Below are 22,283 nucleotides of genomic sequence, written 5' to 3'. Positions count from 1 at the left end.
ATCGTCGAGAGTGGGAAGAGAGGACAGGGCGGCAAGGTGAGGCGAGATGCTATTGGAAAGACGGATGGGATCGAGAGAGCGGAGGTCTCTGTGGGGCAGTAGCGAAGATTTGCAGGGGGAGGGAGTGTGAGAGATGAGGCAGGTGAGAAGGTTATGGTCCGAGAGAGGGATTTCAGAGTTGGTGAGTGAGGAGATAGTGCAGCGGTAGGAGATGACAAGATCGAGGGTGTGACCGAGTCGGTGAGTGGGCGCGGTATGGTGGAGGAGGAGGTCGGCAGAGTCGAGGAGGGACAGCAGGCGGGCGGCAGAGGAGTCGTCGGGTACATCCGTATGGATGTTGAAGTCTCCAAGGATCAGAGTGGGCAGAGAGAAGGAGAGAAGGAAGGTGAGAAAGGGGTCAAGGTGGTTGAAGAAGTCGGAGGTGGGACCAGGAGGGCGGTAGATGACGGCGACAAGTAACTGGAGTGGGTGGTAGAGGCGAATGATATGGGCTTCGAAGGAGGGGAAGGAGAGGGAGGGGGGAGGAGGGATAGTGCGGAAGCGGCATCGGGGCGAGAGGAGGAAGCCGACGCCTCCTCCCTTACCGGTGAGTCTGGGGGAGTGGGAGAAGGAGAGGCCTCCGCTGGAGAGAGCGGCGGCGGAGACCGTGTCTTCGGGAGAGAGCCACGTTTCTGAAAGGGCGAGGAGGAGGAGAGAGCGGGAGAGGAAAAGGTCATGGATGAAAGGTAGCTTGCCTGTAACAGAGCGGGGGTTCCAGAGGCCACACTTGAAAGTAGCTGTGGGTGCAAGGGGAGGAGGGGGGGAGGGGCGGGGGGAGGGGAGGGTTCATGCAGGTGAGCTCAAGACCTGGGATAGTTGCCCTGTCATCCCTTGTGGAGGGTGGGTGAGCACTAATTCATTCATTCGATTACTCATTCATTCATTCAATCATATTTATTGAGTGCTTACTGTGTGTGGAGACACGACTGAGTGCTTGGGAAAGTACAATATAACAATAAACAGACACATTCCCTGCCCATAACGAGCTCACAGTGTAGAGGGGGAGGCTCACACTTTTAGACCATTGACATACTCTCTCAAGCACTCAGTACAGTGCTCCGCACACATTAAGCACTCAATAAATATGATTGCATGAATGAATGAAATGATTCCCGTGAGAGATGACCTCTGAAAAAATGACACGTTGTAAACCTCAGCACTTGAAATACATTTCATTTATTTCTTTCTAAAGTTTGTACATATACATATATCATATACATATTTTAAATCCTTCACTGGTTTGCATGATTTCTATTACATAAAAACCATTTTGAATGCAATAAATTCTGTCATTGTAAAGCAACATATCCCCAACCTATAAAAACACAGAGGAACAGTTATAGTCATGAACATTTACACAATAGAGAAATGTAATATATTTATCACAGCTTCTATACATATCAGGTGAATCACTGTCTACATACTTTAGGTTTACTTCAACAACAATGAAATATAGGGCAATATTTATGTACAGCAATTTTAATGAAAAATAAAGCAATTGTAAATGTAAACTTAATTTCAAAATATTTTTAAACACTAACAATATCCACATTTATCCTTTTCTAGTTGAAAGAGAACGATCAGAAATGCCTTCATTTTCTAGAAAATGGCCTTTCCAGTACCTGTTTCATGGAGGTATCTCAGATTTCAAGAGGAAGGGCAAGGTACCTATAGTTGAGACTTTGTGACTGTGACGTTTGGCCACTGAAAAAGAGTAAGCTGCTGTTTTGCCTCTAATTACCCACACCATTTGTTGCAGGCATATGGCACTATGCCGGAAATGAGACAGAAATTGGTGGTGGAGAAAATTTTGAAAAGAGAGGGGAACAACCACCCTCTTATTACCAGAAAAATTAATTTCTAAAATTTGACTTTACTATCCCACCTATACTCAATGAAATCATACCTCATTACCGACAGCTAGGGTGAGCTGCAAGTAGGAGAGCCCAATTAGTAGGATGGAAAAGCTTCACAGAAAAAACATACACCGTTTCCACTCTTCGATGAAAGACATTCTTACTCTGCCAAACTGTAGTGTAGTGGGAATAAAGGCAGTAGGCCTAATGGAAAAGAGCATGGGACTAGGAATCAGGAGACCTGGATTTTAGTCCTGGCTCTGCCTCTTGCCTGCTGTGTGACCCTGAGCAATTCACAGCTTCTCTGAGCCTCAATTTCCTCATTTGTAAAATGGAGATCTAAAAAACCTGCTTTTCCTCCCTCCCTCTTAGACTCTGAGCCCTTTGTGCGACAGCGGTTGTGTCTGACCTGATTATCTTGTATCTACCCCAGGGCTTAGCACAGTGCTTGGTACCTATTAAGTGCTTCATAAATACCATTATTATTATGATGATGATGACAATTATTGTCATGATAGTTGGGATATCTGTTGGTAACATTCCTGCTGCTGCAAAACCAGTTTTCTTGAAATGAATTTCTAAACCGTGTGTCAGGAAAGAAGGATCTCAGGCTGGAGGCTTTGCCATCACAACCGTTCTAGAACCTCTTCTCTCAACTGAACAACTCGGCAATCACTTTGGCCCTATCTGACAAACCGATATTGCTCCAGGTAGCCTGTCTATGAAATACAGGCTCCGAGGGGAAAGGAATCTTTTGTGTCTGGTTTCATATTTCAAAAGACTGCTTTCTCCTGCCTGATTCTAACATCAAATTTGATTTTGATGATTCACTATAGTGTCTTTTCACTTCACTTGGCCACCCTCCTTGGGGTTGAGGGGCTTCTCTTCAGTCTCCTTTTCCTTCTCACAACCAGGCTTTCCATCTAAAGACTACCATCACTAGGGAGACCTTCATTCTCTAAGGGTGCAAGGAGTTTTTCCAGCTGGTAGTCTAGTGGGCAGATCCAAATACGGCTGCGTTTGGAGTTGAGAAAAGGCAGGTGGGGAGAGAGTGTCCTGCTCCCCGTGTGGTAACTATGGTTGGCTTGGCTAAATTGAAAGAATGTTTCCTCGGGGATTTCAGAACAGGCAAACCAGAGCTAATAACTGCCAATCTTTCTTTGGGTTCCGGCCATAGAGCCTTCCATTTTGAGACATGGTTAACAAAAACACCAGCAGCATCTCAAAGGATGGTTGGAAAATTAAAGGGGATAAGTGACACTTCAAAATTCTCTCCACTGGCAAACTTTCTGGGCTTTTCTACATTAAAGTGCTTATTTATTGTATACATCTGTTAATAAGAAGGAATGGCTACCCAGGAAGAATGAAATGCCCATTGCTAATATCTTTCTCTGTCTTCGTTGTGAGTGGCACCCCCTAAAGCCATTTTTGTTATTTGTAACACAAATTCTTCCATCTTCAGTTTGAGTGTTTTGCAAAACAGGGTTCCATTCTGAGAGGCCATCATAATTTTTTTCTAGAGACCCAGCCTAACATTTTAAACTTTTTTTAAAGGGACATTCATCACAGTGGCACTGCCTTGCCCTGGAAAAGATTTTCAGAACTTAGGAGCCCTCCTCTGGGTCCCTAGAGAGTGGCGCTAATGTCTTCAGAATATCTCTCTGTCCTGGTACCACATGAAAGGAGACAGACTTGGATGTGAAAATGACCATTACTAAGTAAAAGTGCAACATGCACCCCAATCAAAAACCTGACCCCTGAAATTATTCTAGACTCTGGGGAGCCACCATTTTGTGGGAGCTCATGGGTCCTTGGTTCAGCACGTTTAGAAATGCTGCAGTTCAACACTAAGCCTGATAAAATTGGGTTGCCATACTGAAATTTTTCACAGAATGTGTTTGGGTGCCAGTGAACCTGGGGTGATGATGGGCACAGTTATGGTGAACTTTCTATTCTTTTACAACCTTATAAATATGGCAAATCAATTTTTAGCCTTTCTATTCTCTTACCATCTTATAAATATGGCAGAATGATTTTTAGCCTTCTTGGGGCAGGGGATGGAGAATCATGGCTAGTCAAATTAGGAGGCAAGAAAGTCTATTCCCACTTCAATTTGGCATGTTAACTCATTTCTCAGCTTTAAAAATGCCAATCATCATAATAGCACTTTTATAAAAAACATAAAACAGAGCAAAACAAAACAACTGACCACAGGTTCAGCCAACATAAACAGGGGATATTATTATACACAACCAACAGCTGTGTGGGTTTAAAACATTTACGGCTTCATGAAAAAAGTCTTGTCATTTAAAATGCTTAAGGCTGAAAGCTAAACCTAACTGCTCTACCACTCTTTCTTATTATTGAGAACCAATAATTGAGAATCTTCTCTTGCAGAACAAGTCATCAAGCTAGCCTAAAGCATGTCAAGTATGAATTTAAGACTACGCTAAATCTGCAAAAATAGTTTGTAGTCACATAGTAAATAACAAACAACTCAAACAACGAACCCACAGTGGCTGTTTTTCTACCTGCTAAACATTTCTGCCTTCCCAAACCCACCTCTCAGACACAACTCAGAACCTGGCAGTGTGTTAGAACTGAAAGAAGGTCAGACATCCAAACTGGATACACATGCATGCATGCGCGCGCACACACACACACACGGAAACATACATACACACACCCCCACGGAAACATACATGCACACACACACACAAACACACCCTCCCTATCACAGTTCAAATACAGCAAACGAGCCAGTTAATATAAATTTAGTCTCCGATTATATATCTATTTATGCACTATGAGACAAATAGTAAGTTCTAACACTAAGGCCAGTGGCTCTTCTTTGGGGAAAGGCAGAAGGATAAGAGACCTTAAGTACAAAAATACTAAACAAACATGTAACCTAATCCATAGCCAGTTCCAAGACAATTATCTCATTTCCTAAATGCTAAGTTGTGTGCAGGTGTGAACATAAAGAATGCAGCCTCTTCATTGGGATGGTCAAACTTAATGGTGAAGTACTTGTGAAATTTCTTTAAACCAAAAATTATCCACTAGAGCAATTGAAAGAGATGGCAAAATTATAAAATAGCATTTCAACTCTACAATTCTAAAAAAAATTACCTTTCCCTGGATGAATTACAGAAAAAAGATGAGTTTTAAGAATCTTATTTTGTAATAAACCCAATAAAATTTTCAGCTTGGCCTTTTTCTAATCCTCTACTTCACTGTCAAAAGTGGATGTACTTTTTTTCTTCCTGTACTTTTCAAATAACAAGGGACCTTCCAAGTACCAGATAGGGAATACAGTGATCGTTTGAGATGAGTAGTTAAAAGATTTTTTGCCATTTGAAAGCAGAGTAAATTTTCTAATGTAAAATATCATAAAAACTCCAATTTCATACTACTATTCACTCCCAATAACTCAATTATATTTTGAACTTTTTAAGCATATTTTTTCTGATCACACTAGTTGAGAAAACCAAAAAAATTAGTCTTGCTGATGTGAACACGTACCGTGTATTGAGATACATTCCACACATTGGTACACACATATGAATATATACACATGAATACAGCATTTGCAGATGGCAGAACTTCTCTAACATTTTATATACTGTATTTGTGAATGTTTTTCTCCAAACTTCTGGGTTACTATAGATACGCGAGTTACCATAAATGAGACACAAGGACCCAAGAAACACTATCTACTCTGTATTTATACATCTTGTAATATTTTCTGCCTTGTTTATTAACATTGACTATCAGTCAAGATGGTTCAAGTATACACTGAAATTCTCTCCATGAGAATGGGCCAACTTTTGTGTATAAAAAGAGACAAGCCTCATAGCTCAATGATGAGAAAGTTATTAGGGTTGCTCGAATCCTCGGATAATATGGTCATCAAGGAAAGAGTAACAATTAGAGGGGCCAGTGTGGAGATCTGAACCTGTCTCTCTGTTTCTATTCACAGCACGGCTAAAAAAAGTGGGCCATAAAGCTATATGTTTGGATGTATTGGCATTTGAAACTGGGGATGCAGATGGAGCAAGTGCAATAGGCAATGGGCCAGAAGCAGTTGGGACACAAGGAAGATTTCAAGAAGTCAGTGTCATTCTCATGCCATTTACACCTCATTTCCCCAAAGCATTTCTAACTTTTCAGGATTTACTGTCACTGTGAATTAGTGTTCTTTGGAGAAGAGACCAACATGAGAAAGTCAAAGTTATATTATTACTATTATCATAATTATTAATTTTATTAATAATACTAGTAAACTATTTTGCTTATAATTGTAAGAGCTGATGCCTTCACTTTTTGTGCTTCGTTTTATAGTAGGGGTTTTGCTCACTTGGAAAAAAAATAAAACAATCTAATCTATTTAGAAAACTGCAATGGGGAGTTCTGTGCCTGGGTGAAAAGGAGGTGATCAGTTGGCTAGGAAAGCTGGTAATGTGGTCCCAATAAGCTTCAACTAGTTTCCCTGGAATCCAAGCTAGAGTAGGTCAGAATCTCAGTCCTCACAGTTTGGGCAACTCCAGCTTCTGGGAAATGGAGAAAATCAAGATGGGGATGGAAAAAGAGTGTAAAAGCTGCTTAGCAAATTAAGCCCTAAGAATTATTTCTCTTTTCAGTAATTATGAAGGGAAACTTTTGAAAAGCTTTATCCCTCAGTAGGCAGCTGGAAGAACTCAAAAGAGGAAGAAGGGGAAGTTCTTCTAGTGCTAAACTACAGATGGAGTTGGTATGGTACTTCATGTTTTAAGTGGAGACATCCTTCACTCTGATCTTCTTCTTCTTGGTACTTTCCAAGGGTGGGCAAAGGAAAATTGTGCCTACTCTTCGTGTGCATGTGGGGCAGTAAAGAGGGAATGGTGCTTCACCCCACCCTGCATGCATTAGAGTTGTTTTATGACTCTGAGGCTCCATTTGACTTCAGAAATTTTTCCATCCTCAGGCTGGCCACGGATGACAAAAAGAACACCAGATTGCCCAAAGAGAATGGAGCAGGGTCTCATCTTGTAGAGTCCTCAATTTACCATCTTGGACTGAGATGCTAAAGTTTAAGCAGAAGTGTGAGAATTACAGGGCCTAGGTTAGCTAGTCCTATTTAGTCGGATTCCTCCCATACTTTCAGAGACTGGGAAAGACAGCACTTCTGTTTGCTAGCAGAATCCATCTGCAGCCTACCCACCATAACAAGAGGAGGACACTTTAATTACAACACAGCATAATAAAATACTGTCATGGGGACATCCCACCTGCTTTCCATGTTGTTTGATTCAAACAAATGAAAATGTACACATGTACCACTTCGCTAAATTGGACATTTATAAAGTTAAGTTAGAATATTGGCCTTGTTTCTGTGATCTGAAAAATAAACAGTATACATGTATTCTCTTTAGGGATTACCAACAAAAGTGAAAACACTTTCCTGTAGATGTAAGTCAGTATGTTAAAAGAACCCCTGTGGGAGGAAAAAATACTTGGCCTGTTTTCATTTCTGAACCACTTTCAATATGGGTTATTTTGAACCATATCAATAAAGGAAGATTTGGAGCTGCAGAATCAGACCTGATTTTACCTGAAGTTAACAAATCAAGATTCCTCTTCCCTACACACTAAAATGAAGTGGACTAAAGCCAAGAGCACTGATAGTAGATGGATCTGGAATACTGTACCTCAAATACAGAGCAGAAGAAAAGAAGGAGAAGAATCTTGTACCGTGAAGTAAGCAGCACATAGAGAGGAGGTCTGAATTGACTATCCAATCTCCTTTGTTTGCTTAGAGGTCAAAGGATTATTGGAAAGATGTAATGGGAGGTAAGACTGGTTCAGATTTTTATCAAGCCTGGACCAAAGTCTCATGCTATGTACCTCTATGGGGAACCATAAAATGAGAATCTAACTCTGGTGCAATTCAGAGGGCAACAGGAAGAGATGAGAGAAAGGGCAGTCTTGACCCACCCTCACACAATGGATAAATATGATAACCAGCTATAACTTTGGATCACAAAAGCAATTTCTGTACTCATCCATTTTCAAAATATACAAAGCAGAGTAAGAGAGCAGCCAAAAAGTACAGAAATATGCTGTTCTAATCCATGTGACTAAGATAATCTTTCAGAAGTAAATGGAGATGACATTGATGATTGAAATACTAAAAATAATTTTATATTTGACTGTTAATGTTAGCAAAATGTTTCCAAGACTGCTCTAAATACCAGTATACTGAAACAATGTACCATTAAATGTATGGGTATTATATATTGTACAAAAAAGGCACACATACACACTACATTTACACAGACATACTGTTTGCATACACATATTGAAGCAATAGACTAATAAAAGTACATATACTTTTTTTCAGTTACTGAGGCCCATATAAAGTCTAGCCCGTGTACCTGTCTCTTTTCAGCTTACTATTTATGGAATAAATGTGTGCCCAGAAAACAAGCAGACTACAAATAGACACTTCTAAAAATTCTGTCAGTGCCTATGGTGGCCCAGTTTTGTGCATGGGCCAGCATCACCTTGAGAGCTACGCTACTTCAGCCCAAGGTTTGAAATCTTGAACCGAATTGGACCGTGGCCAATCTGCACCTTAAAGATTAAAGTGATTTCAGTTGTGTGAAATGAAGGGATAGATACAACTCAAAGAGTAGAGATTTTCTCCCCTCTGGTCTAATAAGTCAAGCTGTGTGATTTTTTGAATTGGTATAGGAGGTAAATCTTAAATGTTAGGTAACTGCAATTAAAATGTTTTCATAAACCTCAAAATGTTTTTTGAACTATTCCTATGCCAGTTTCCCTAATTTTCTGGAACCAGGTTGCACACCATTTAATTCTTTGGTCAAAGTACCTTCAAATGTTTTAAAAAAAATCAACTAAAAAAAAAACTTCAGAAAATAATTCAGAGTGACTTAACTATTTCCAAGGTATTTCTATTTATGGAGCCTAGAATTAGACAAGCAGGTTCTTTCTTAATGTGAAAAGGAGTCAGTGCTAATTCTCACTGGATCCTCCCTATCAGCCTCTTCTTCTCTTGTTCTGCATAGGCTCTTCAGGCCTACAGCTCTCCTAAATTGTACAGAGGGGTCCATGCAAACGAAGAGAGAGAGAATGAGGCAGGAAGATAGAAATCACTCTGGATATAGGAAGAAGAATGTGCTTCAATTAATGTTCTAAAGATAACTTCAGCTTTACTTCACTGACTCCACAGAAAGTAAAAAACCTGAATACTGATAAAGAAGAGGAGAAATAGGAACAGTATTGAGCTAAGTGATGCATCTAGCTGTTCCCTACAAAACACTGAAATACAAATGAGCTTAAATAAGTTTCCATGGGCAACAGTTCAGCAGCTCTTGATCTAAACTTGGGTATAAAGGTAGTTTTACAACATTACTTGGATGGGTGCTGGAAATTTAGTGAAAATTACTCACCACTATGCAGATTACAAAGTGCACTGAAAAAGAACAGATTCCCAGTAGAGAGACATGTAGATGGACGGAGAACAAGTCCAGTAAACAAGTATCTCCACTTCGGCTATAGGAGTTTATGCTATTTAGGATGACATTAATTATTCCTTATAGATGAAACAAATGTTTGCCAACTTATCTCCCAAACAGCCAGTTATCACCATCACTTTTCATTGGAAAATCAAGCTCATTTTTCCCCTTAAATTATTACAATCTTCACAGATAAAAATTACTCCCCCTTTCCTTTCTCCTCTTATCCTCAATGAAATGACGGCCCCAATAAGGCTAGTTCTCTCAATCCAACAATCTTTGCAATCTTCACCTTCACCTGTATTTTCTATTTCCCTGTTACTGGCAGGGTCCAGAACTCTACAATAAGTGCTAAGGTGTTTGCATTGGTACGTCGCTTTGGGAAATCTCTATTCCCAGGGTCAGAACTTTGCCGAACCTCCACCAGTGGTCAGTTCCACTTCTGTGACTGTGCAATAATTCATTAACAAAGACTTACATAACTCGAGCTAGAATTCACTAAAGCTACAAAGCTCATCCAGCTAATTCTTCCACAAGGAATTACATTAAAAAGTGTAACAGCTGACTTGAAAAGTATGTAAGACAAAAGCAGTGTGCAATGAAAGAGAACAACAGGGAAAGGGATGTGTAGCTTAGTTTGAAATTACACTCCCTCCCCCTCTCTAAAGGTGCTTTCATTGTTAAACAGCAAATTAAGAAAGCAAAGAAAATGAGGAGCAACGATAATCTTGACAATCTGAATACAAATAAACAAAATATACAATAGAAAAATTACTAACGCACCATTCAGTCACAGACTCATTTTGTTGTTTTTTTATGAACCACAGATTATCAGAAAGATCTTGAAAAATAATATTTTGCGGCATGACCAGTGCTCCTGCTATCAAATGACTTCTAAGTAACCTTCTGCTTAATGCTCGGTGTCTCTGGCCTGTAGTCCTTCCTCTCTGAGACGTTACGTTTGACCTTGGCACAAAGTGGAGATGACTCCTGGTTCAAGGAGGGGCTCGAATGGGATTTCTTCAGCCCTGTTCCATCATTCTCCCCACTACTCAGGAGCAGCTTGCCTCCCTCTTTCAGAAGTTTGACATACATTTCATAACGGGTTTTCTGGAAGAAAGAGATAGATAAAAGTATGCATGTATTAGTCCGCTACATGTATGTAACACAAGTCTATGCATCAACAGCATGTTAATAACTGGGGAATTCAGAATGGGTAGTGAAGACCCAATTCCTTTGGTGTTATTTTCAGATATAACCTGAACGTTTTCTTTTTAAAGAGAAAAGCAACAAAATGGTATGAGACAAACATTGAAATTAGGATCATTATGATGGCTTGAGGGGAAGGAAAAGAAGGAAAGACACACAGTTCTGCTAAACTTTGAGTACATATTTAATCCAAGATTTTATAACCCAGCAGAGTAGAAGAACAATGATCAGTGTGGAGGATCACATATTGGACTCTGTATGGGATACTCATGTAAGCCAAATCTATCCAAGAAGACCCATTCTCCAGACAAGCTATGGGAACCCCCAAACTCTTCACTATCTGCTTTAAGGCACTCAATCTGCTCTCCCCCTCCTGCCTTACCTCCTTGATCTCTGACAACAACCCAGTCTGCACACTTCACTCCTCTAACACCAACCTACTCTCTGTACCATGGTCTTGTCCACCCCTTCACCAACCTCTTGCCCAGATCCTCCCTCTGGCCTGGAACTCCCCCCACCGATTCATATCAGACAGACTACCATTCTCCCCATCCAAAATCCATCCAAAAATCACATCTCCTCTAAGAGGCCTTCCCTTACTAACCCCTTATTCGCCCTCCCCTCTGTATTGCCTATGTTCCTGAGTGTGTATCCTTATACACTCTGATATCCCAACCCCACAACACTTATGAATATAGGCTTTATAGTCTGCCACTTCTCCTATCTGTAATTTATTTTGAAGACTGTCTCCTCCTCTAGACTGTAAACTTTCTGTAGGCAGGGAATGTGTCTATCAACTCTAATATTGTATTCTCCCAAGAGTTTATTTCAGTACTCTGCACACAGTAAGCGCTCAATAAATATGAATGATAAAATAGATAAAATTCAAAAGGAGAGGTGAATCTGGGTCACACTTTAAAGGTCTCAAGATCTAGGTCTAGAACTGATCCTTACTTCCCTACATCCTTCCTCCAAATGGCAGGTAGACCTCCCTTTGGACTTCTCTTTAGAGAATCAATCATGGGATCAATCCAAAGAGGGCTATAATGGGGAGTTTAAAGTTAAATTGGCCTTTTTGTGAAATATGTAATCCAGGTCAGGTAAACTATCTTTTCTTTCTTTCACAGTCTTGTTCAGTTAACTTTGCTTATTCTCCTTTACAACTTTAGTTATCTACTCAACCCAAATAAACAACTGGAAGACTATTGAGAGGCTCATGCCTTGGGTAAGAAGAGGGAAAGAAGAGAAACCCTGAAGCAGGGTTAATGCCTGGGCAACAGCAGCTGTTGGGTGTCCCCCCACCCCCGGATAAATCTGACAAATTGGAGGTAAAAGGCATGATAATGCTGTGTTTTTTAGGCAGTGTAAAGTGGCAAAGTTGCACTTACCGCTCAATGTACCATCAAGTAAAACTCGGGCAGTTGGGCTTTAGAGAAAGCATCTATTTTCCTTCCAATTGTTTCTTTGGGTTAGCAGATTCATTCTATTCAACTGTATTTATTGAGCCCTTACTGTGTGCACAACACTATTTTACATACTTGGAAGAGTACAATACAACCATAAACAGACACATTCCCTGCCCACAATGAGCTTACTATCTAGAAGGATTTGAATCACTGTTTAATACTTAAATGAATATTAATATTTCTGAGTGACAAATTCTTGAAAGCAAACAGTGCTACCAAAGTAGATCTTTTTTACATTGTGCTTCCATTGTATTTCCCAAGCCCTTAATATAGCAGGTGCCCAATAAATACTATCACTACATTTTATTAATCAAAACATAATTGAGAGTTATACAGAATACGAAAATGTAACCACCACATTATAGATGAGCTGGGTGTATTTACTTGTGGGATGACTTTCAAAGTCCAGCACTTAAAAACATAGCTCAAAACCAAGAACAGTCCTAGCTTTATCATGATCCTATCTAAAGGTAAATATATTGTTCAAGGAAAGAACATTTTAAAAACTCTTCTAATGACCTAGAAATGTAAGAATGACCAGACTCTGCTGCCAATATTCGGAGAATTTGGCCAGTCCAACTGGTTAATAAAAGAGTAATCAAATTATTAGGATGCAATCAATAATGTGCCTCTGAGCCACAAACAACACTCTTTGCAAGAGAAATCAATGGCACTATTAAAATTCAATAAAGTTGAATTTCTTCTGACAGAAATAGGGTATGACCCCAAACAGTTTCTAAAGAGCAAATGAATACATCTGAAGGCTCACTTTTCCAGGTTATTTAGTCATATTCATTTTTTAGATGATATTTGTTAAGCCCTTACTAAGTGCCAGGCACTGTATTAAGCACTGGGGCAGATACAAAATAATTGGGTTGGATACAGTCCCTGTCTCACACTGGGCTCACAGTTTTAATCCTCACTTTATAGTTGAGGTAACTGTGGCACAAAGAAGTGAAGTGATTTGCCCAAGGTCACATAGGAGACAAGTGATGAAGATGACATTAGAACCCAGTTCGTTTTGACTCCCAGGCCCGTGCTCTATCCACCAGGCCATGCTGCTTCTGTAAATTCATTATATATAGGGGTTAAAAATATACTTAAAATGGGATAAAAGAGGAGAAAGAAATTCTTTGAGGAAACTGTTTGTACTGAGAAAAAGAAGAAAAAGCCACCTGAAAAATGCATGTAGAAAAGCTGCTTCACTATTATCCCTTTTGATCTACAATTTGAGCTCAAAAATCTGTAGAGGCAAATACTCATTGTGTAAATCAGTAAATAGGAGCTCAAATACTCAAATCTCAGTGTGTCAATCAGTAAATAGGAGCCAGAGACACACCAGCCAGAGAATGCATTAATTTTCTGATAAAAGTAAAACAAATATGAGGACAGCTGAAAAAAGGACCAAAAGCAAGGAGTAATTCTCTTTGCTCCCATAATGAACTGAGCAAGGAAAAGCACAATCTGTCTGTTGACTACCTGTATGCTTTGAATATCACAATAAATTTGCAGGATTAAAAATGGTAAACAGCAGTAACAATAGCTGAGAAACTCTGTCCTTCATCATTTTATACACGGTGGCTAAAGCTTTTCAGGTTTTGCATTAAATTCCGCACCAGCTCTTTAAAAAAAGGTATGAGGTGAACAATCTATTTTAATTTCCTCCGATCAATGCACTGTGCGCTATTTTGGCTTGGTAGTGCTATCTATTGGGTTGAAGGACCGGCAGATGAGTCACTCTCAAAGAAATGTGTCCTGATAGATACTTCAAACATTGGGGACAACTAATAAAAGAGAAAAACCAAATAACTCACAACTCCCACCATCCTCCTAATTTCCTGGACATTTTAAATTCCTCTGGGTGTCAGAAAGCACCTTTTCCCTTCCTTTCAGACACCTATATCTGTAATTCATATTAATGACTGTCTCCCTTTCTAGACTGTAAGTTCATTGTCCGGCAGGGAATGGGTCTGTTGTTATACAGTTACATGGTACTCTTCCAAGCACTTAAACAGTGCTCTGAACACAGTAAGCACTCAATAAATACAACTGACTGACTGACTATATCTTTGTCCTCACTTTCCCTTTCCCAGCTCTCTTTCAACTTCCCTCTTTTCTTCCGTGCACCTCAGCCTTCAACTGAAGCGAACTAAAATCACTTGCAGTTCTCCCCTGGCACTAGTTCAGGCCAGGCTGGATTCAGAGGTGGGGCAAGCTCTCCCTCTGCATCTCCCTCCCATTTAGGGGGTCCAAGGGCCAGATGCTTCAGCAGTTGGGGTACTGGTGACTAGAATTTTTTTTTTGGAGCTCAGGTGGGCCATGAGATGGAGGCAGAACAGGGCCTGAAAAAGTGAAAAAGAGGCAGAAAGACAGAGGTAGAGATGGAAAATGAAAAGAAAGAGATGGAAGAAGTGAAGGAGATAGAAAGGGCTGGGTGAATCAGACCAAGCATTTTCAATAATAATAATAATAATAGCGGTATTTGTTAAGCATTTTACCATGTGCCAGGGACTCCACAAAGTGCTGGGGTGGATACAAGCAAATTAGGTTGAACACAGTCCCTGTCCCACATGGGGTTCAGAGTGTCAATCCCCATTTTACAGATGACAGAACTGAGGCCTAGAGAAGTAAAGTGACTTGCCCAAGGTCACACAGCAGACAAGCAGCAGAGCTTGGATTAGAGCCCATGACATTCTGACTCCCAGGCCTGCAATCTATCCTTTATGCTGTCAAGAGACACCAGAAGTACCATATTTGTTTGAGGCTGGGTGTCACAGCCTGAACTGTAAGCCAAACCTACCTCAAGGCCAGCTGCTTTCACCCCCTACAGGAAGTCTAAAAGCTCTATAATTCTATTTCCACTTCTCCCAAGGAGGTAGCCACTAACTGCATGGCATCCAAGTGTGTTTGATCCATTAAAATCTTAAAATGGAGGAGTGCAATGAGTGAACACCTTCCATACTACTGTAACTTTAGTGATGTAAATCAATTCCATATTTTGCTTTCTATGATCTGGAAAATAAAATGAGGATTGGAGATATCTATATTGCATACAAGATTCCCAAATCTTTAATATGGGGTAGCCTGGAGACCTAAATCTGATTCCAAGGGAGGCCTCAGATGTCTCTTCCTCAAAAAAAAAAAAACTGATCCAAGGTGATGATTGAGAAAGGGTGATTTATACTTGATGTCAATTTTTACTTTTCTTGAATTTTCTATTTTGTAATAGCCAGAAACTCCCTGATTCTTTTCATATTTAGCTGAAAAATTATGTGAAGGAATAAAACAGCAGGGCCAATATCTCCCTTTTGATAATATTCTGAAGGCTCGTTGACAGTGTCAGCCCCAGCAAAGGAAAATGTTTTCTCTTTTTTACAATTGGGAGTGACTCTTGATATTGTCTGTCATTGAGACACCCGGGCATCTGCTCTGGGACTCTGGCCACGAGAGGTGCTTCAAGAGAAAAGATGCATATTGAGTTTCTCTTTGGCCTAGCTTCTGCAGGCACAAAAGGTCATTATAGTTAATTTGATCCAGAGGAACAGTGGCAGAGGCAGGGAGCCAGGAGAGTCAAGTTCAGCATTGTAACGATGAGGGCTGTCAGAGCAGTGAAAAAGAAAACTCCTCTATTTCTTTCCACCTTGCCAACACCACCTGGGGAACCTGGAAGGAGGAAGGGAGGGGAGGAGAGGAGAGAGAACAAGGAAGATGGGAAGGAAAAGGGGCAAGCCACAACCAGCTGGTGCAAATGGCTCTACCTTCCTTTTCTATATTTTCTTCTCTTTAGACTCCAGACAAGATTCCAGAACTGCAGCAGGGGAAGCAACGGGGTCTAACAGAGAGAGGACGGGTCTGGAAGTTAGAGAGATCTGGGTTCTAATTCTGGTTCCACTACCTGTCTGCTGTGTGACCTTGGGCAAGTCACTTTACTTCTCCATGCCTTAGTTACCTCATCTGTAAAATGGGGATTGAGACAGTGAACCTTTGTGGGACAGGTACTATGTCCAACCCAATTATCTTGTATCTACCTTAGTACTTAATACAGTGGCTAGTACATAAGAAGCACTTATCAAATACCACACTAATGATAATTATTATTACCTTCATCATCATTATTATTATTAATTGTAGAGTAAAGAACATTCTATGTCCTCTATCTTCCCTACAACACATTCAAAACAGAAATAGTCTTTATCCCACTTGGGGTTCAGGGTCTAAGGGAAAGGAAGAACAGGCATTTAATCCAAACTTTACAGGTTATGGAACTGAGGCACAGAGAAAACAAGTGACTTTCCTAAGGTCAAAAAGCACGCAAGTGGTGGAGCTGGAATTAGCATCTAGGTCCTTCTGTCTCCCAGGCCTGTGCTCTTTCTACTAGACTCGCTCTTCACCATTCATCCAATCGTATTTATTAAGCACTTACTAGATGCAGAACACAGTACGAAACATCGTAAATATGCCATTTTAGTTAAGAAAAAGGGCTAGGAAACATAAGAAGGCTGCCATCATGCACAAGCCAACCTGGCATCTTTTCACATCAAAAATATCCAGACTTATGAATGTAGTAAGTCATATGACTATTTCCCTTAAATTCATTTAAAGGTTCACTTTTTCCAATAGGTTTCCTGGATGGCATAATATTCCTTAAAGGCACAGAAAATGACAATTCCTTTCCTTCATATTGTCACTTACTTCTGCTTTAAGTGAATTACTACTTTCCTTTTTCCTGTGTTGTTTCTATATTTAGATAGCTGATACAGAAGATACAGCAAAGCTGACCAGCCTTGCATTCATGAATTAGAAATGGGGTGACAAAGCAGAGGCTTTGAGAAGACTGTGAAACTATGAAGAAGAAACATAAACAGTGCCAAACACGAGGTATTAAATCCATCCATTCCATAAAGGGCACTATTTTCTTAAAGAGGATTTGCATACATAGATCAATCATTCAACCAATCAACGGTACTTATTGAGTGCTTACTATGTGCGGAGCACTCTATTAAGCCTAGGGAGAGTACAACAGAATTAATAATGTTTGTTAAGCACTTACTATGTGCCAAGCATTATTCTAAGTGCTGGGGTCTTACTATGTGCCAAGCACTGTTCTAAGCACTGCGGTAGACACAAGGTAAACAGGTTGTGTCACATGGGGCTCACAGACTTAATCCCCATTTTACAGATGAGGTAACTGAAGCACAGAAAAGTTAAGTGACTTGCCCAAAGTCACAAAGCTGACAAGTGGTGGAGCCGAGATTAGAATTCATGACTTCTGACTTTCAAGCCCGTGCTCTTTCCACTAAGCCACATTTGACAGACACGTCCCCTGACCATAATGAGCTTACAGCCTAGAGGGGAAGACAAACAATATGAATAAATAATTGATAACATATAAAGATATGCACATAAGTGTTGTGGGGTTTGGCAAATATCTAATGTCCACAGGTCTAGATCAAGTGCATAGATGATGCAGAAGGGAGAGCGAGCCAGAGAAAAGAGGGCTTAATGAGGGAAATCCTCTTGGAGGAGATGTGACTTTAATGATGGTTTGAAGGTGGATAGAGTGATGGTCTGGCATATGTGGAAGGGGAGGGAGTTCCATGTTAGGGGGAGAATGTAGGGGAGGGGTAGGCAGTGCGATAGATGAGATCAGGGCAGAATGAGTAAGGTGATGCTAGAGAAGCAGTGTGTGCAGGTTGGGGTGTAGTAGAAGATCAGTGAAGTGATATGATGGGGAGGGATGAATGAGTGCTTTAAAGCCAATGGTAAGGCATTTCTGTTTGATGAAGAGGTGGATGGGTAGCCATTGGACGTTCTTGACGAGTGGTGTGACATGGACTGAAAGTTTTTAATAAATGATTCATGCAGAGGAATGAAGCATGTACTGAAGTACTCAGGGAGGTACAAGATAAGGGAGCTTTGGATCCCAAAGAAAATACACTTATCTATGAGTTCTCTTTATCTTTGAAAACTATGTGTGCATATATTCACACACACACACACACACACACACATAAGTATATGTATATACACAAAATTATCCATTAATCCTACCCAGAGAATATGATATTTACACTTAGGATACTTATCACATCCTCTGGGAAGGATCAATGAATAATCCTGTAGAGTGTTTAGCGCCTAGGACTTTGCAAGTTTTCAGAGAATTTTCAATGCATGATATTAATAAAAGGCTCTAACATAGACAGAAACATTTTTTATTACCAATGTTAAACCCTGGGGTAGGGTCAGAACTCCAGTGCATTGTTAGAGCCCCTCAAAAGATCAAACTTGGTGGCTGTTTGAGCCACACCTTGATTGAGCCATTGCTACTAAAGATAGGACTTTGATTTTTCAATAAAACAAATGACAATGCAATTTCTAAATGCAGTTATTTTCGAAAGGGATTTTAATGTTGTCCATAAACAAATTCAATTATATTTGACCGCATAAACTACTTCCACAACCCTGCCATCACTTCAGATTTCATTTCATGGAAGACTATTTTCATTTGACCTTTGTTACACCATAAAGGAAGCAGAGGCCTGACTGAAAATGAAATGGCAATAGCAATTCTGCCTTACAATGCCTACTTTTCATATCTGCATTCAGTCCTCTCTAGACTAGAAATCAAAACTTGCATATATTTCTTATTATTTTGCTATTCCATCACAAGTTTACTAAAAGGTCATCTGCAATCCAGGTAGAATAGACTAATAGCAAATATGCAAAACACAACACTTTCAGAGAAGGTTAATACAACTCTGTAGGTCTGTGCACTAACAGAATAGAGGAGTCAAATATTTTACCATGTATTAATATTGTATCACATCTTCAATCAGCATTCTTTGGGGAAAGAGTGGCTGCCAGCCCTTTCCAACTGACTGAGGTTTGACAGGCGCCTATGGCAGCAAGTCATTGTGGACCACATCGTGCTCCACTAAGCTTCCTCCTGGTGTCTCAGGGGCCACTCACACTCTGTTACTCAGTATTATCAAGAAGTGACAGAAACTGAACAAGTGGAATATATTTGAAAGATAATCTTAATATTCTTTATACTTGAGTCTTAATAGGGTGTGAAACTTAAGAAGAGTTTGATCACACACACTCACACAACATTATTGGTTCACATAATTATTTGTCAATAATTGTCCCCTCTTCCATCTCCTGCTTCATGCCCTATAAAGCATACAGACTATAATCAAGATCTTTGTCAATGGCAAGATGCCTTTTTCCTTCCTAAAAGGACTAAACAGGTCCAAACCTGACTGGGGACTAGGTCATAAGAATGCTTGGTAATGTTGGTCCCAGAGATTAAAGCTGGAGGAACTCTGAATAGCTGTTTGGTGGTGACAGGTGCAGGACAGCTCTCTAGGAAATACCTTCCCTCTGCTTATCTTTTTTTTAGCTTACGGTCAGGCTCTTGCTGTTGACTATTGACACACTAAGCACCCAGGGCATGGATTTCACCTCTCTCATTAACAGAGGAAAATAAATTCCCCTTACATTTTTATTAACAAAATAACCCACCTCCTCAAGGGCAGGGGACTGTGTCTTCAATGCCTGTTGTATATTTGCGAGGACATAATACAGGGTTTCTACATTCAGAATAGTGTAGAGTGCTGCAGACAGAATATCAAGCTCTTAAGGAACAGCTAATGAGCAACGGAATAGCAAGTAGTAGATAGCCTTGGACAGTTAACTTGACAATAAATGTGCAGATGTTATATTGATGTTAGTAGTTTCTGGCAACTATTCATAGAGGGATAGTATATGTCACCTCTGGGCAGGATTAGGATGAGAGCTGTAGCTGAACTGGGGTACCCTAAGGGGTAAAGAGCTATGGCTGAACTGGGGTCCCAAAAGGGTTAAAATGTTGGGGGGTGTTGAAGAAAGTCTCAACTCAACTGAAAACGAAAATCCTAAATAACAAAATGAATAGATAGGCAGAGTATGAGACAGAGAAAGAGGCAAGAGAGAAATAGAGAGAGAGAGAGAATGCAATCCCTTCAGCTAAAGGATTCCAACTGCCCAGACACAGACACTTCTAAATCAAACTCTTTAATGCTTAGGAACTATTTTTGCTGAGAACTAAAGTGGCAGTCTCCTGGCTTCTGTTTTATGCCTGCATTTGTGAAGGTGTTAAATACACTCGGATACCCTATGACATAGGGGTTAAATTCTTGACATACCCCATATTAAGGAAAACTAGTGTTCTAGCTTGCATGCCTTGATTGACATGATGCACATTTATATAACCGCTTCTTCTAATATCACAGTGTGCTGTTTTCAAACAGGTGTGGGTTGTCAAAAGAATGTTCCCTATTTCCTTAACAGTGTTCTATTAAACATGTAGAGAAAACATATGCTGTGGATGAAGAGAATGTACGTAGCTCTCTCTAATAACCTTCTCCTCCATTTCCTTGCATAATAATAATAATGACAATAAAAATTGTGGTATTGGTTCAGTGCTTACTTTGTGCCAAGCACTGTATTAAGTGCTGGGGTAGATACAAGATAATCAGGTTTCACACAGTGCTCACAATCTAAATAGGAGGGAGACCAGGTACTGAATCCCCATTTTGGAAGTGAGGGTACTGAGGCATAGAGAAGTGAAGTGACTTGCTCAAGGTCACACAGCAGGTATGTGGATGAGCTGGAATTAGAAACCAGGTCCTCTGACTCCCAAGCCCCTGTTCTTTCCACCAAGCCACACTTCTGCTTAGGGCCTCTCTCCAAGGCACAGTGTCAAAGCTTCTCCATTGAAGGTAGCTTTTTTACTTATTACAACCAAAAGATGAATGTGACAGAGCCACAACTTTGGCCAAGAGGGTCAATCCCTGAATTCCAGATGTGTCTGGGATAAAATTAACCAGCCATTCCCTTAAGGGCTTACAAAGATGTGCAGACTGAGTCTCAAGAAGCAGAAAGTAGATGTAATATACTGGGAGCTCCTGGGAAACACCTATGCCAGGTGCAAAAGCAATTTCTAATCTAAAATGAATGCTACTTAAAACGAACCCATTACCAAGCACTCTTTTGATGTTTATAGTCCTCCATATTTTAGACAAATTTTTATTGTGATTGAATGATGAAATATTTTTCCAGTAAATTATTTGTGCCAACATAAACATTCCATGTCTATATCCATATATATAGAACAAGGCTGAAGTAGCTGGCTTCCTGGTCTTTGATTGGTTAGAGCTACATCTACCTGAGCAGCATCCTTTAAGGGTGAGGTCCCAGTCACAAGAGCATGACGGTTGACTCTCTGACTCCACTGGAAATGCTTCAAGTGAGGAACTCCTGGAAAGGATTATTGCTGGAGCCTCTGTTACTGCCATTTTGTTGCCCCATGTTTCCCCACAGGGACTCTCTGCAGCCATATGATGGGGATTTGCCTTTCCCTCTTTGCCTCTTGCTCTTGTGCTCACTCTGAGCTTTCTTGTTTTCTCTCACCCACTCCCTGAGACTGCCCATCTGCCTGTCTCAGGCTCAGCTCACCCCCTAAATAGAGAGGGTAGGGTTGGAGGAGCTTATAGGGAGGTAGTCAGAGGGGCCCCTTGGTCCATGGGAAGAGGCTGAGAGTTTGCCCTGGTGGTTAGACAGATAGGTGGTGGAAGCCATTTATAACGAAGGTCACAGCTACATTTCTGTGAAGGGTTTATTCACAATAATAATAATTTCTATGGCACTTGTTAAGCACTTACTATGTGCAAGGCACTGTACTAAGTGCTGGGGTGGATACAAGCAAATCGGGTTGGACCACAGTCCCTGTCCCACATGGGGCTCACAGTCTCAATGCCCACTTTGCAGATGAGGTAACTGAGGCACAGAGAAGTGAGGTGACTTCCCCAAGGTCACACAGCAGAGAAGTAGCAGAGCTGGGATTAGAACCCATGACCTTCTGAGTCCCAGGCTCGTACTCTATCCACTATGCCATGCTGCTTCTCAGACAGATTCATTAAATAACTTGGGTTTATAACAAAGTCATAGTACTATCTATACAGTATTATTGATAATGCAGTCACTTTTCCTAATTCTGTCAGATATTAGAGCAAACTAGTTACAGAGGTACTTAGATCAGGCACATCATTTGGTATAGAAAATTACAGAAAGGATCCAAACATCATGGACTACATCTGGAATAGTTCATTCTCCCTCAAAGGTTGTATACTTGCTGCAAAGGAAGATTTTCC

At 40.4% G+C, this 22,283-nt stretch overlaps 1 protein-coding gene across 5 annotated transcripts in view; it reads right to left on the bottom strand.

Annotated features, from left to right (window-relative positions):
- Nucleotides 1-4,079: 4,079 nt before the first annotated feature.
- Nucleotides 4,080-22,283, bottom strand: part of PSD3 (pleckstrin and Sec7 domain containing 3) — a 418,976-nt gene continuing 400,772 nt past the window's right edge. For all 5 annotated transcript variants that reach the window (XM_029066223.2, XM_039912019.1, XM_029066224.1 and 2 more), the window contains one exon: nucleotides 4,080-10,525. In XM_029066223.2, the coding sequence (XP_028922056.1) occupies nucleotides 10,310-10,525 (216 nt within the window). In that variant the 3' untranslated portion in view covers nucleotides 4,080-10,309. The remainder of the gene's footprint in view (nucleotides 10,526-22,283) is intronic.

Source organism: Ornithorhynchus anatinus, chromosome 5 (genome assembly GCF_004115215.2).
Source record: "Ornithorhynchus anatinus isolate Pmale09 chromosome 5, mOrnAna1.pri.v4, whole genome shotgun sequence".
NCBI classification, from domain to species: Eukaryota; Metazoa; Chordata; class Mammalia; order Monotremata; family Ornithorhynchidae; genus Ornithorhynchus; species Ornithorhynchus anatinus.
This window is presented reverse-complemented; position numbering and strand designations above follow the sequence as displayed.